This window comes from Cebus imitator, unplaced genomic scaffold (assembly GCF_001604975.1).
Source record: "Cebus imitator isolate Cc_AM_T3 unplaced genomic scaffold, Cebus_imitator-1.0 Scaffold284, whole genome shotgun sequence".
NCBI lineage: Eukaryota > Metazoa > Chordata > Mammalia > Primates > Cebidae > Cebus > Cebus imitator.
In genome coordinates, this window is record NW_016107599.1 from 204442 (window position 1) to 221191 (window position 16750).

Consider the following 16750-nt stretch of genomic DNA (forward strand, 5'->3'; position numbering starts at 1 on the left):
GCTATATTGCCCAGGCAGGTCTCAAACTCCTGGGGTCAAGCTATCCTCCTGCCTCTGCCTCTCTAAGAGCTGGGATTACAGGCATCGACCACTATGCCCAGCCCCTTTTTAACTCTTTTGAGCTCCAAACTCCTATTCCAAGACCGCTTCTTCTAGGATGATCTTTCTGACGAGGACATCTAGCACACACCAGCCCGGTGGGTGTTGGAGCGGCAGGCTCTTGAACAAGATGCTGGAGTCCAAATCCTAGCTGTGCCACTGGCTTGCAGTGTGACCTTGGGCAAGTTACTAGACTTCTCTGTACCTCCATTTCTCATCTGTGAATGGGGACAGCAATTGTACTTGCCTCACAGGGTTTGGACAGAACTCAATAAATGAATCATGTAAGTTCCTCATGCAGTTCCCAGCACTGAACTCAGCTCCACTGGTGCTTGTTGGAGGCTGGTGGCTGTAAGGTGGTTGCCATATGGACTATTCTTACCCTCGGGTGATTGTAGATTTTAGAGAAAGCAAAATGCACGTTTTCAGGCCACACACATTCACCATCACCACAACTATTGACGGAGGCACTCCGTACATATTCAGCGTCTAGTTCAAAGTTGTGTGACATTTGGGGCTTGCTAGCATCCTTCTCCTCACTCAGAAAAGCATGGAAGTTTCAGTGGAGTAAAAATGATGTTGTCAGAGAAAGGACTTGGAACTCTTCTGTGTTTAAAACAATAAATACTTGGCAAACTTCAGTAGCTCATTTTTGGTATCAAATTCCTTATGATCTACCTGATAATTAATGGGGGCAAGCTAGAACCACACAGCAGCCTTTGGGGGCCTTAGGATTTGGGTGCCACCCCCTACCTAGCATGTGGTACGTGGAGCCCTTCATAAACTCACCAGGCCAGCTGCCTTCTTCCACCTCACACATCTGTTCTGAGTACTCACTGCTCTCCAAATGTCACTTCCTGGCCAAGCATGGTGGCTTACACCTGTAATTTCAGCACTTTGGGAGGCCGAGATGGGAGGATTGACTGAGCCAGGAGTTTGAGACCAACTTTGATAACATAGCAAGACCTCATATCTACAAAAAAATTTTTTTTATTAGCTGGGCATGGTGGTATGTAACTGTGGTCCCAACTACTTGGGAGGCTGAGACCAGAGAACTGCTTGAACCCAGGAGGTTGAGGCTGCAGTTAGCCGTGATCATACCACTGCAGTCCAGCCTGGGAAACACAGCAAGATCCTGTCTGCATAAAAGAAGTCACTTCCCTTTCCCTCTCCTGTGCCCTTGCATGTGTTTGCACTTATCAAGAATTTGATTGCTGCCCTATGCCAAGAGGCCAGGGAGAGCAGCAGAGCTAAGGCCCCACTTGCCTCCAAGAATGGAGAGGGCCTGGCCTGGGGCACTTTTTGAGGGCTTGGCACTATTCTGTCACTTCACTGGATTACCTTGCTGAGTTCTTACAGTCCCCTTGCTCCATTCAAATTGCCTCCATTTTACAGATGAGAAAACTGAGTCCTGGGAGAAGTGAAGAAACTCACCTAGTCCACGTGATGAATATAGGAGAGGCAGAAATCAAGCCCTGATGGCTGAACTCCAGAGTTGGATGCAAAAGCCCAGTAAGGGGGCAGGGGGACCTGGTCAGAACCACTGCACTCCTGCGGGGGCTCTGGAGCAGAGATTCTCAAATTTTTGTCCTCATCATTCCTTCCACAGTTGCCTTTTTAGACATTTTTTCTTAATATCTTCATATGAAATTTTAATATCATAGCTAAGCTCCACATCTATTTATGAACTGTATACATATCTGCATTTGACACACACCATCATAGTCTTTGACACCTCAAGAATCAATGTTTTCCCCATGGGGTTGATATCACCCCATTGAGAGCTCATGCCCGGGGAGGCTGGGCTTCAGCTCATCTGGGTCATCGTGGCCTCATCAGGGGAGAATGTGGCTCCATCTGGTAAGTTCTGAGAAGATGGGACGTCTGAGCTCACAGGACCTGCCACACACCCCATCTCTAGGATCTCAAAGACTAAGCCCACACATATCCACAGTGGGGTGGAGAACACAGGATTTGGCATCAGAAAGTCTTGGTTTTAAACCGACCTAAAGCTCTTACAAGCTGCGTGACCTCGACTTGGGAAGCCAATATTCATCATTCACTTGTTTCCACATGACTCATTCAAAAAATAAACAACATGCAAGCTGCACAATAAGCCAGTTGCAAAAAATAAAGTGTTGTGTATGAAATATGTATTCTTTTTTTCCCATTTATTTCTTTCATTGCATTTTAGGTTTTGGGGTACATGTGAAGAACATGCAAGACTGTTGCATAGGTACACACGTGGCAGTGTGATTTGCTGCCTTCCTCCCCATCACCTACATCTGGCATCTCTCCCCTTGCTATCTCTCCCCAACTCCCCACCCCCCACCATCCCTCCCCTATTTCCCCCCAACTGACCCTAGTGTGTAGTGCTCCCCTCCCTGTGTCCATGTGTTCTCATTGTTCAACACCCGCCTATGAGTGAGAACATGCGGTGTTTGATCTTCTGCTCTTCTGTCAGTTTGCTGAGAATGATTCTATACGCTCATAGGTGTGTTGAAAATGTTTTAGAAGATACACAAAATGCTTCTAACAGTGGTTTCATTTGGAGCATGGGACTGGGGTGGGGGTGAAGAGGGAATTTTCTTAATACTTTGTAACATTCAATTCTGTCTGGTTGCCTCTACAATTAGCATGAATTATATTGACAATAATATCTATGTAGACACAGATGTCAAAGCCAGCTTTCTGAGATGGCCCCTGGGCTTAAGTGGGATGATGTACGCCTTTCTCTTTGCGCAGCACTGGGCACCTAAATATCTCTTTTTGACCTTCTTCTTCATGCTTTCTCAGGTTCTTAGATAAGAGAAGGATTTGCCTCTGTGCACAAACAGGCAGAGATAGCATCCAAATATTTATCAATCATATGGAATGCTATGGGGTTCAATCATGTTCCCCAAAATTTTTAAGTTGAAGTCCTAATGTTCAGTTCCTCTCAATGTGACCTCATTGGGAAATTGGGTCATTCCAAATGAAACTAATTAATATAAGGTCATATTGAATAGGGTGGGCCCTTTATCCAATAAGCTTTCCTTATAAGAAGGGGAACTTTGGGCCAGGCACAGTGGCTCACGCCTGTAATCCCAGCACTTTGGGAGGCCGAAGCAGGCAGATCGCTTGAGGAAAGGAGTTCGAAATCAGCCTGACCAACATGGCAAAACCCCAACTCTACTAAAAATACAAAAAAAAAAAAAAAAAAAAAAAAAAAAAAAAGAAAAAAAAAAAAAAAACAAAAAAAAAAAAAAAAAAAAAAAAAAAAAGAAAGAAAAAATTAGCTGGGTGTGGTGGTGGGCGCCTGTAATCCCGGCTACTCAGGAGGCTGAGGCAGGAGAATCACTTGAGCCTGGGAGACGGAGGATGCAATGAGCCGAGATTGCAACCACTGCACTCCCGCCTGGGTGAAATAGCAGGACTCCATCTCAAAAAAGAAAACTGAGGGGGCATTTGGAGAGAGGCACAAGCAGGGAGAACCCAATGTGAAGATGAAGGCAAAGGCCAGAGTGGTGCTCCCAAGCTGAGGAATACCCTACAGAGTCAGCAAAGCCCCAGAAGCTGGGGAGACACCTGGAAAGGATTCTGTCTCAGGCTCAGAAGGAAGCAACCCTGTTGATCTGAGTGTCAGTCTTCTGGCCCCCAGAGCCATGAGGCAACACATTTCCACTGTGTACCACACTTCTGCTGTGTACCACACTTCCGTTGTGTACCACACTTCTGCTGTGTACCACATTTCCACTGTGTACCACATTTCCTCTGTGTACCACATTTCTGCTGTGTACCACACTTCTGCTGTGTACCACATTCCATTCATGGTGCTTGGTTACAGCAGCCCCAGGAAACTAACCCCTAGAAAGCACCAACCCCTAGTGTGGCCCAGAGCTAGAGTAGACCCTCGGTGCCAGGTCCTATAAGGTCCCAGTGGCGCCCAGTGGCACCTTTGTAATTTTTATATTGTGAGGGGGAGATGGTCCCAGAGAAGAATCTGAGCATTGGGGGAGGTGACTACGGGGACTTAGAGGGGGCAGCTATTTACCAACTGCTAAAACATATTGCAATTGTTTAACAATATATACGGCAGCATCAGAGGGAGCTAACTAAATGTCACTGTGGTAACAGGCCCTGCAGTAACATGAAGCGCATTCATCGCAAAGCAAAACTCACCGGTGGGCCCCTCGGTCCTTGGGGACCCTGTGGCCCAGCAGGTCCAGTGTCACCCTGGAAGAAAGAGAGTGAGGTGATGTCCTTACTAAGTAGCTGTGTGAAGATGATGGCATCACAACTTCAAATGTTAACCAAAGCTCTCCGAGTTACCCAAAGGAACCAACAAACTGCCCAGCATGTTTCATCATCAATTTTCCATTATTCCAAATATGGACAAACTCTCTGCCCGTACATAAGTAATGCATGCAAGCTCGCATTTGTGCATGCATTTATTCAGTTACTTCTTAGACATCCTCCATCTGTGGTCAGGGATTTTAGGTGGCTCCATCCTGAACTAAGAGAAGTATCAGAGGAGAGAATCTCTCTTGAAGTTCTTTTCCTGATTCACTAGATGGTGACCTGGAACCATTCATGTCTGAGCCACCAGGGTAAAAAAAATCAATGCCACCCAGGTGTATAGCACCTTCCAGTTTGCCAAGCAGCGTGATTCACCACCACCTTGCAGGGTCTTCCAAGCAGCCCCGTGACAGGGGCATAATCCTAACCATGTGATGGATAAAAAATCAGAAACTTGGACATGCTCTTACACAAAGTAGACTGCAAAACACTCTAGAAAATTGATTTTTAAAATAAAGGTCAAATGGTTAAGATGGAGGGAAGGAAGCAGAGCCCATCGCCTGGCATCCCAGGGTCCCATCCCAGCTCTACCCCGGTGTACTGGGTGAGCTGATACCAGTCACATTCCTGCCTGGATAGCACCCTGCATCACCCTTTCTACAAATCAAAGTGCAGGGGAGGGGATGAACTATATCAGGCTTCTCAAAGGCCCCCTTTTGGGTGGGGTTTGGGTGGGCTCTACTTTTAGCTATATGCATAGGTTTCCATACACTATACTGATCTTGTAAAACAGATTCCACAGCTAAGAAAGCACCTGACCTAGATCAGATTTCTCCTAAGTATCCTTTCTAGCTCCATCATTCCTGGCAGCAGATCAGATGCAGGGGCTATGTACTCTGGTGTGTCACTCTTCTGGGGAAGAGTCCACTTTGTCACTGTTTAAAGGCAGGTCCTGAAGGACACACAGGATGGGCATGAGACCACTTTGCACCTCAGTACCTGGTGCCCCTACCTCTGACCAAATGGCCATTTCCATGAGGGCACTCTGCATCCCACACATCCAACCACCCTGCAGGATGCCACTTGCAGACGGCTGGTCCCTGGGGAATGTGGAGCTGGCGGATTCTGGGCTCCAGGCAAGCTATTCCTGTCTCTGACTCTCTGAGTGATCATAAATCAGTCCCTTAATCTCTCTGGATCTCAAATATTTCATTTGTACACCTGAGTTCAAAGGTTTCCTTGTAATCCCAGCTTACACCTGTAATCTCAGCACTTTGGGAGGCCAAAGCAGGTGGCTCACCTGAGGTCAGGCGTTCGAGACCAGCCTGACCAACAAGGTGAAATCCCATCTCTACTAAAAATACAAAAATTACCCAGGTGTGGTGGCAGGCACCTGTAGTCCCTGCTACTCAGGAGGCTGAGACAGGAGAATTGCTTGAACCCAGGAGGTGGAGGCTGCAGTGAGCCCAGATGGGGACACTGCACTCCAGCCTGGACAGGGAGCGAGACTCCATCTCAAAAAACAAACAAAATAAATTTCCTTGTTCTGTCCAGATCCTAACACCAAATAAACATGAGAGCCATCCATAGCACACAGTGGTGGCGGCAAGGGGTGCGGATGCTTTGAGCACTGCAGAGCCCGAGAGATGAAGAAATAATCCAGGAGAAACTCTAAAATGCCTCTCAAGTCCATTTAAGGCCAGACCCAACAGGCTTCTCATTTGTACCAATTGACAAATCACAACTGATCCAGAAAAAGCTTCCTTATCAAACATAAAGTCCAGGTACCCACACACTAGGCCAGAGCCTCCAATCTCATCCTTGCCAACCAATCCTATGACATCATCTGTGTGCCCCTTAGCAGTGCTGCCACCAACCACTGTGGGGCAGTTTCTGGGTATCACTTCCTTGATACCCCACCCCTAGCCCAGCCAGACCCTACAGGACCCCACTTACGTCTTTTCCTGGTAACCCTTCCTGGCCAGGAGGCCCCATGGCACCAGGCTCTCCCTAGGAAGAAAAAGTCCTGCTATTAGGGAAGGAGATGCTTCAGCCACTGGCTGCCTCAACCACAGGGGCATCTGAGGAGCTGGGAGAGGTGGAGACCCAGGGACCTGTCAACTCAGGCCCTGCCAGGGCCCTGAGTTGAGGTCTGTGGCACACCCAAGGCCAGCTGTGAGCACCTGGAGCCACGCTGTGCCTCTCTGGGCAGCTCAGGCAGAACAGCAGCTGATGGCGCTGGCATATGCACTTGAATGCTGCCTCCTTATCTGCTCATCCATGTGACCCTCTCTACATCTGCGCTTGCTCCTCGGTATCTAGATCATGCAAAGGATCTAACCAGCTGACCCCTAATGTCACTTCTGGGCAATCTGAGGAGGCAGAAGAGTTAAAGGTTAAGAAAATAGTCTCTGGAGTTTTCACATTTGGGGTAAAAGTGATGCTTTCCATATAGAAGCTCTAGGACCTTGGGAAATCACCCATGTCCTCTGGGTCTCAGTTTCCTCCTCTGCAAAATGAACGTAATACCATCAACCCCCTCATAGGGCTCAGGGCTGATGTGCATGACACACCTGAGTCCAGACTGATTTGGTCAAACTAGTTGGCAATGACAATGTCTGGCCCCCAGAAAAACCACCTGAGAGAATTAGGCCAAGGGGTGGGGGATGGATCTTCCAAGGTGCCCCTGTGCTGATATGCTCCAGGCTAGTGTGCTCCGTTTCCTCTCTTGGGTAAGGCACTGCCATGGCCTGCAGGCTGCAGGAAACTTCTGTCTGGGAAGTGTAAGCTCTGACCACCTGGGGAGACCTCCAAAGTGAAGTGCCCACTTACCCGGGGACCAGGTGCACCAGAATCACCCGTGTGTCCCTTGAAGCCCTAGAAGGAAGAGAATGGAGTTATCCCATGACAGAGCAGGCTCTTGGGCAGAAGTAGGCACGCATGCCTCCCCGCCTGCTTTGGCCCACACTGCCTCTGCTCAATCTCCACCATCTGCAGGACACTGAGCCCTACTTGGTGCCATGCTCGGTGCCAGGGGCTTGACAGCGAGACACCAAGAGCCCTTCCTCCCAACCCCCTCTGTGCTGTGGGCAGGGCTGCCAGGGCTCATCTCACTAACGCCTCAGAGCATAGGGGCATTGCCCTAGGTATCTCCTGAACTCCTGTTCCTCCCAATTGTTCCAGGTTCACAGTGCATGGCTTAGCCTGCCCCTCTCTGCACAGCTCCTGAGTCAGTTGCAGGGAATATCACCTTCACCCAGAGTTAGGTCCTGTGGCCCCTTCCTTGTTCCTGTGGCCACTGCTGGTCCTACCAACACCTCTGAGTAGGGTCAGCTCTGGGCCATAGTGGTTGGGTCTCCTCGTGCAGAGTTGCAGCTTGGAGGCGTATTACCCGAAGCACCACTACAGAGCTCCTGGCCCTGTGAGTGAAGATTAAACCATTAGCAGAGCTGAGGCCATCATGTCTAATCTCCAGACTGATCTGCCTGTGTGAAAATCCCCAATGGATGGATATAAAGCTAAAGCTCAAGGATAACAAGGCTGCCCATCTGGCATGGCTCTGCAGTATTAATCTATGGAAAAGAGTGCCATATGCTCTTAGCTTCATGGAACTGGGCTGACTCTGGAGTTAAGTCTGGGACGGGGCCATGCCTCTCACTTTGTAGCTGTGGGATCTTGGGAGCTCTACTTCTCTCCTCTGGGACTCAGTTTCCATATCTGTAAAATTAGGATAGAACCTACTTCTGTAGAGTTGCTGTCAGGGCTGAATAAGAACTGCACAGTGCTCTCCAGTTGCTCAGATCCAGTTACATTTCCCTGGAGAGGGCTGGGAATTTCTCGGGGCTCAGCATCTTCCTCAAGGACCCTAGAATTCCAAATTCAGCCAGCCCAGAGGAAGAGGCTCTGATGTGCTCTCCCCCCATCTAATCACAAAAGCACCAACTGAGAGAGCCACACTCAACGTATCAGGCACTCTGCTGTGAATGTTATATGTCCTACCTTCCCCCTTAGTACTTACAACCACCCTGCAAGAATGGGAGCTATTATGACTGCCGTTTCATAGAAGAAGAAACAGAGGTTCAGAAAGGTCCTCACTGTGCCCAAGGTCACAAAGTCAATAAATGACAAAGTAAAGGCTGAATCCAGGTCTTTCTATCTGAAAACCCACTCCATTCTACAAAGCCTTGTCCTGGCTTATTCTGCAGTAGCCAGAGGAGCTTGGTCTTCTTTTCCCTGCCTGGGCTTCTAACCTCAGTTCTTTCATTACAACTCCCAGTTGAGAGATGGATGGGTCTTGCCCCAATGCAGGTTCCATGGGTTTCCTGGCTGAAAAGGAGCCCCTGTCACTGCAATAAGCCAGGAACCACCTTTAACAAATTGGTCACTGGTTCAGTGTTGCAATCGCCACAAGAGGTAATAGTCCCCATTCTAGGGTGTTTTCTGGCGTAGTCATGTGAAAAACAAGGGGATTTAGGAAAACAGAAAATTTAGTTTTGTATTTTATTTCCTTCTTACTGAATACTAGGCAGAAAGTTGATTTTTAAAAGAAAAACATTAAGAAAATAGGACCCGAATTTTGATCTGCTAGATAAAAATCCAGATAATTTTAGGACAATCATTTAAAATCATATTTTTTTCTAAAAGCAATTTAAGGAATTGTGAGAACATTCCTGAAATTATGAGGAGGTAAAACATTTAGCAATAAGACCCAATAATGCTAAAACACATAGAGTTCATTTTCATAGGTAATGTCTGTGTCTGTTTATGTGCATAGCAGCTAGATAGCTAGATATAGATGCACATATACAGATGTTAGAATTCATATACAGAAAAAAAGGACTAGAAAAAATACACCAAATATTAAAAGCTTTTCTTCCGTGTTGTAGAATTAGAAGTAAATTAATTTTCTTCTCTATATCATTTTTTGTATTTTTTTCTTCTTATTACCATCATCATAATCATTATTAACACCATTAGAGAATGGGAATGAGTTACTTTTATAATTGGAAAAAGACTTTAGCTATGGAAAGTGTTGAAAACTAAAATTAAGATTAATTTTTAGGCTCTATTATCCAGAGAAAACCCATTGAAATTATAATAAATCAGATAAGAACAAAGAAAACTTGTAGCAACAACAAGGTAATGACTTCAATTGTGAAAATAAATTTCACAGCTATGGAGTGTGACAAAGCTGAATTGACTGTAGGGAAGCATGGCTGTCTGGAGGAAAAGGACTTCTGGGACCACATGGTCAGCCAGTCTGGGCTAGCCCTGCCACAGTGGTGAGAGACATGTGGCTGGTGGGCTCGATTCTACCGTTCCCAACACACACCGCACACTTACAGGTGGGCCTCGGGCACCCTCTGGTCCTGGTAGACCCGGCTCTCCCGCTTTGCCCTGAGAGTAAGGAAGAAGAGTTTGAGGACAGCATTGTAAGAGTCTTCCTATTGCTGGCTGTCTATGTTTCTTACAGTTCTATTCCCACAGCCAGTCTCTGTCCCCTCTGTCAGCCCTTTCCCCTGGGGTCTTGGTCCATCTTTATCTGCACAAATCTCCACCATGTATCCAGACCTATTACATTTCTGGTTTTCCTGGGATGATGCTGGTTACGCAGGTCTCATCTCCAAATTAATTATGCCTAGTACCCCCTTTTACTATCAGAGGCGTCTTGGTGTGGAGGAGAAGTTATATGGCCATCTTAGTTACAGATGACTTTAGGCCCAACTGCAAACAGCATGTGAAGGCAGCTATTAACACTTGCACTTTACCAACAGTGATGCTGAGGTTCAGAGAAGTTGTATTTTTATCAAGGTATTAAATAGCAAAGCCGGGCTGAATTCCAGCTGAGTGCCACACCCAAGTGGATGCTCTTTCCAGGCCAGCCGCAGTACCTACTAGCAGGGTGGCCTGCAACTTACACGGCCTTTTCTTCACCCCATCATCTTAAAAGAGCTTGTCAGGACACTCTTGCTATTTAAAATTCTTTTTTAATGCCCACAGCTTGGCATTGCCCTGCACAGAAGCAAACCAGGAACAGAAGACAATAAGAGCCTTGGCAACTCAGGTCCACATAAGTTGAAGGTGGGGTCAGGGGAAGGGTGAGGGGAGGTGGGGCAGAGGAAAGAAAGTGAAAGGCTAAGCTTGATGGATGGTCAGAAGGGGCAGCATGCTGGGGCTGGAGGGCATGCCTATTCCCAAACATTCTGTCCACCTCATGTTTACAGGTTATAAACTTTGAGAATCATAGGCAGCCCATCAGGAGGGAGCAAGGAGAGAAAGGAGCATCCTTGGATTTAGAGAAAAAAAACTATAGAAAGAAGGGTGGGGCCTAAAGCCTGTCTGTTTCCTAGTTTAGCTGTGTGATCTTAAGGTGTCACTTCCTTTCTCTGGATCTGTAAATTTGGGACAGTCCTCCTTTGCAGGTCTTTGTGATAGAGGGTATACATAGCCTGGCTCCTGCCCCAGAGTCAACTGTGATGGCCATCACTGACCCAAGGCACCAGCAGAAAAATGGAACAACCAGCAGCTACTGAAAGTTTTCACTATGATGTCACTGAAGCCTGACTCTTGTCAACCCTCAGGCAAAACGCTGAGGCACAGAGAGGTTCAGTCATCACTCCAGGTCATACAGCTGGGGCTCTAATCTAGGCATTTTGGTTCCAGAGTCTGTACTTCATCCTATACTTTAGTTAATGCTCAAATATCTCTTAATAAAAATTAAGCAACAGGCAACTCAAAAGGTTGTCTATATATCCATCTATCTGTGAATCTATCCATCTATCCATTCACCCTTCCTTCCGTCCTTCCCTCCCTCCCTCCCTTCCTTTGTACTATCTATCTGGCTTGTCTGTCTATCCATTTGTGCTCCTCCCATATACACACTTTGAAGGGGCAAGTCAACCTACAGAGGGGCCGCCTAGCACCTGTAGCAGATGCTGCCATTCTCCAACCACATCTCCTGGGCTCACCCAGGGGGATGCCTGCTCCTGTGGAGCAGTTCCCGCACAGGTTCAGGGGCAGACACAGAATGAAAGGTATTCCCTGATCCTAGGTGGTGCTTGGTTTTGAGGTGTGGAAGGCCCAAGTGCAGGGGAGTCAATGCCTCCAGGAGCAATCAGAGGATCCCTAGTGAGGCTGGGCCCCAACATGGAGTCACCAGTTGCTAGCGTGCCTTTCCTTCTTTCCCTACTCCATTCCCTTCCTCCCTCCCTCAGTGGTTCATGGGATCACCTCCTAAATACCCTACCTGCATCAAAACAGGCATTGAGTAAACAGACTGAATGAAGACCAGTGTCCTCAGTTAATCTGAACTGTAATAGCCTCTTGGCACAATACACGTCCTGCAGGACAATACACTCTGCAGCAGTGAACTCCGGAGTCAGCCTCCAGGAGTGTGAGTCCTGGATGCTTCATTTACCAGCTCTATGACCTTTATCAAGCTATCATCCTCTTTATGTCTTCATTTCCTCATCTGGGAGCAATAATGGTACCCACAGACCATAATTCTTCTGGGGATGACAGTGGGAAAATGTAACGAAGTGCTCAGTACCCCGGCCCTAGGCGCACACATAGTCGCTGTCAGCCACACTGTGATATGTGTGCTTCTCTCTATTCTTGCCACGTTTTCGCCCAGGCTGAATACCATTTGCCCACCATGGGCAGCTTTGCTGGGTGTCAGTCTACAGTGGCTCATTGAGACTTTTCAATTTGCTCAGCTGCTAAAAGCTCCTTCTTTTCCTCTCAGCAATGAATTTTGGTTTTAGCATCTGGCAAACAATGTAAAATGATAAAGAAGGTGCTTCCAGCAAGTTGCGTAAGATTCAGAATGAGTCATAATAGTTTATGACCAAACAAATTAAATGGGACATAAATCTCATGGTAGAAACTTTTATGTAATTCCACTTAGTGGTTCTAAAGGCTCTGCAGTTCTAACCTCACCAGGAGCTAAAACCAGGGCAGGTGGGAAAAGTAGTTTACTAAAATAATTAATAGTCAGATAAACTTGATGCATTTAACACATTTTTTACATCATATGATTCCCCAGTGACTCTGGCAAATTGGCGTATTATTCTCATCCCATTTCAAAAGAAACTGAAGCTCAGGGATGCTTTCTGACTCACCCAGATCACAAAACCTGGTAAGGAGTGGGGCTGGAATCTGAAGCCAGTTTGTTACTGCTATTGTTATTATAGTTGTTCTAATTTTGGCATAAAATATTTTTATTCAATCACTATATCTGAAATTTAATTTTGTCAATAAGTAATGTATACTCATGGCTCCAAAAGTTAAGGAGATAACACTAAAATAAAATACTATGGAATATAAAGTTGTCTTCCTACTGCTGTGTCCCCTTGTCTGGCAATCATCCTCCCATGGACAGAAACTACTTTTATGAGTGTTTTATGAAGTCTCCCAGAGTTCCTTTAGATTAGCACTAGAAAAAAATAGGCCCACAACTATTTTTATACAAAATACACCAGATGATACACATTGTTTTATTCTTTGCCTTTCTACTTCATAATCTAACTAGGAGCAGTCCTGCATCAGTATCTAGAGAACACCCTCATTCCTTCCGACAGTTATTGGTATTCTACGGAGTGGACCGCTCATCATTTAACTAGTCTCATACTAGTGGGCATTTGGAGAACCCGGGTCTCTAAATCACCGATGCTGTCCTTCATGTTCCCCTTGGTGTAGTGTCTGTGAAAGGGCTTTGGGAAGACTTAAGAGCTGCTAAAAAACCGATGAATCATCATCATGATGAATCTCTGATCCACAGGCAAGAAGGATTGACCAAGCTCAGTGAGCACAGCTTTGAAGTCACAGATACGGGTCTTTGGAAATCCCTGCACATTCCCAACTAACAGCTACTGGGGCCACAGAGATATCCTCGTGAGCACTTGATCCATCTCACTGTATATCTCTGGACAGCTGACATTAACCAAAACCAAAAGCAAAACAAGAAAACTATGTCAGAGTTACGAGAGAGGGAGAGAGAGAGAGAGAGAGAGAGTGTGTGTGTGTGTGTGTGTGTGTGTGTGCAATCCCATAATGTCTGGAGCTAGCAGGTGTCACTCAGATTTTCCTGGGTATTCTGGGCTCTCCAGATATCAGATTTCTCATCCTGCCTTTGCTTATCTATTTCAGCTTCATCTATCATATCAATAGGACTGAGGCTATATGGGACAGTAAAGCAAAATGTGGAGCAGGGACAGGAGACCTGGGCTCAGGTTCTGATTCTGTCACCGCCCATCATTTGACTTTGGAGCCATGATTTCACCTGCCAGAGACCCAGGTTTCTTCTGCTTTAAAACGGGGACAGTAGTGTTTACTGTGCAGGGTTGTCAGGGTATGTAAATGAAATGAGGCCTAGAAAATGCCTATCTTCGAGTCTGGCTCATAGTAGCCCCTCACACAAAGTAGTTGTTATTCACATGTAATGGATTTGGCATGTGATAAAATAGGAAGTTTACAGTCCTTTACCGGTTCCCCAGGGGGACCTGGCTTTCCATCTCTGCCCTCTTTGCCTTCTTCTCCCTGCAAGAGAAACTCAAATTAGTTATCAGGTCAAAGAAGATTCCAGGAGATGGAAAGATGAACGCAGTTTTAGCATGTCTTTCTCTTCAGCTTCCAGACATTGCACTCACAGTTGGCAGCTAAGGGGACATCTTAACAGACAGAATTGCTCTGATTTCCTGGTTTCTTTCTCAACACCAAGATTGTGGCTGTGGGTCTCTGACTCACAGTATCTGGCACATAGTGGGAAAGCAATACATTTTGCAATAGCATTTTTACTATTGCTATTGACCTAAAGAAGCCTCTCCTGGGCATTTTCTTCTTCATTTTAATTTTACTTTCAGTTCTGGGGTACATGTGCAGATCTTGCAGGATTGTTAGATAGGTAGGTTTACACATGCCATGGTGGTTTGCTGCCTCCATCCCCCCATCACCTATATTAGGTATTTCTCCTAATGTTATCCCAACCTAATCTCTCCACCCCCCACTACCCTCCCCTAGCCCCTCACCCCCCAACAGACCCCAGTGTGTGATGTACCCTTCCCTGTGTCCAAGTTTTCTCATTGTTCAACATCCATTTATGAGTGAGAACATGCGGTGTTTGGTTTTCTGTTCTTGTGTCAGTTTGCTGAGAATGATGGTTTCCAGATTCATCCATGTCCCTGCAAAGGACATGAACTCATCCTTTTTATGGCTGCATAATATTCCATGGTATATATTGCCACACTTTCTTTCTCCAGTCTAACTTTGATGGGCATTTGGGTTGGTTCCAAGTCTTTGCTATTGTAAACAGTGCCGCAATGACCATACGTGTGCATCTGTCTTCATAATAGATCGATTTATAATCCTTTGAGCATATGCCCAATAATGAGATTGCTGGGTCAAATGGTATCTCTATTTCTAGATCCTTGAGGAATCGCCACATTGTCTTCCGCAATGGTTGAACTAATTTACACTCACACCAACAGTATAAAACCATTCCTATTTCTCCACATTCTCTCCAGCATCTATTGTCTCCAGATTTTTTAAAGATCATCATTCTAACTGGCGTGAGGTGGTATCTCAATGTGGTTTTGATTTGCATTTCTCTAATGACCAGTGATTATGAGCATTTTCTTCATGTTTGTTGGCTGCATAAATGTCTTCTTTTGAAAGTGTTCATATCCTTTATCCACTTTTTTATGCAGTTGTTTGTTTCTTGCATATTTGTTTTAGTTATTTGTAGATTCTGGATATTAGTCCTTTGTCAGATGGATAGCTTGCAAAAATATTTTCCCATTCTGTTGGTTGCTGGTTCACTGTAATGATTGTTTCTTTTGCTGGGCAGAAGCTCTTAAGGCTAATTGGATCCCACTTGTCTATTTGGCTTTTGTTGCCATTGCTTTTGGTGTTTTAGTCATGAAGTTCTTCACAGAACTGGAAAAAACCACCTTAAACTTCATTTGGAACCAAAAAAGGTCCCACATAGCCAAGACAATCCTAAAAAACAGAACAAAGCTGGAGGCTTCACACCACCTGACTTCAAACTATACTACAAAGCTACAGTAATCAAAACAGCATGGTACTGGTGCCAAAACAGAGATATAATCCAATGGAACAGAACAGAGACCTCAAAATTAACACCACACATCTACAACCATCTGATCTTTGACAAACCAGACAAAAACAGGCAGTGGGGAAAGGATTTCCTGTTTAATAAATGGTGTTGGGGAAACTGTCTAGCCATGTGCAGAAAGCTGAAACTGGACCCCTTCCTTAAACCTTATATAAAATTAACTCCAGATGTATTAAAGATTTAAACATAAGACCTAACACCACAAAAAACCTAGAAGAAAACCTAGGAAATGCCATTCAGGACATAGGCATAGGCAAGGTCTCCTGGGCATTTTCATGAAGCCGAGCTTAGAACATGAGGGCCTGGTATCTGGGCCTCCTGGGTGAGCACCATGATGGGTGAGGGGGGAATGTGGATGCTGACGATGATGAGGATGGCATTCAATAATGTGCAGGAAGGTAGGTATTCAGCATGGTTCACCACTGTGAGCACAGGAGGGGCTCAGCAAATGACAGCAAGGAGCATGTTCGGGACACCAAAAGGCTATAAGCATTACTCATTTCTTTCCTTGAAGGAGAAACAGTGTGAAAAAGAAACAAAGAAGAAGGCTGGGGCTGTTCACAAGGTACCAGGGAAGTAACAGGGCCCAGTCCTTGGCTTATGCCTAAGGACAACAGTGAGCAGAGGGAAGTAACATGATCAGATTTCCATTGGAAGGAAAGAAAGGAGGAGGGAGGGAGGAAAAAGGGTGGAAGAGAGAAATGGATATTATTAGGAAAGTAGCATAATCATATGCAAGGTTGTTCCCCTCTTCTCCAGTACTCTAGAACTTTGATAAGGGGTTAACACAAAATCCAAATCGGGATTTTTCTCTCCTTAGCTTTATCATTGATGAAATTAAATTAATACATATTTCCTAGTGCTGTGGCATCCTGGTCTCCAGGGTTGCAGTTCATGTCAACATCCTAGCATGGCACTTCAGATCTGTGTGCCCAGATCTATATGTACTTAACTTTCAGGCTACAGAGTTATAGACAGGACTGTCAGTGATGCCCAGGAAATGCCTTCTTGATCAATGGCAGTACATATCAGATACTGTAGGAGAATGAGCTCTAACAGCCGATTCATTCATTCACATGTTTCTTTAATCAGTGTTGGCTGTGTGCTCACTATGTGTAGGGACCCAAGACTAAACAAAAACAGAGGTAGTTCCAGCTCATGCAGAACCTATAGCACAGAATATAGCCCTGTGATTAATTACCAGGCGTGCTTCAATAGTACGTCCTCAGATCTAACAAACAG

The 16750-nt window shown here is 45.7% G+C and overlaps 1 protein-coding gene across 1 annotated transcript in view; it reads right to left on the reverse strand.

Moving 5' to 3' along the window:
* COL22A1 (collagen type XXII alpha 1 chain) overlaps window positions 1-16750 on the reverse strand; it is a 320119-nt gene that overhangs the window by 22045 nt on the left and 281324 nt on the right. Inside the window, exons 51-55 of the mRNA XM_017501684.2 lie at window positions 13861-13914; window positions 9721-9774; window positions 7210-7254; window positions 6334-6387; window positions 4261-4314 (exon numbers count right to left, since the gene is read on the reverse strand). Of these exons, the coding sequence (XP_017357173.1) occupies window positions 4261-4314; window positions 6334-6387; window positions 7210-7254; window positions 9721-9774; window positions 13861-13914 (261 nt within the window). The remainder of the gene's footprint in view (window positions 1-4260; window positions 4315-6333; window positions 6388-7209; window positions 7255-9720; window positions 9775-13860; window positions 13915-16750) is intronic.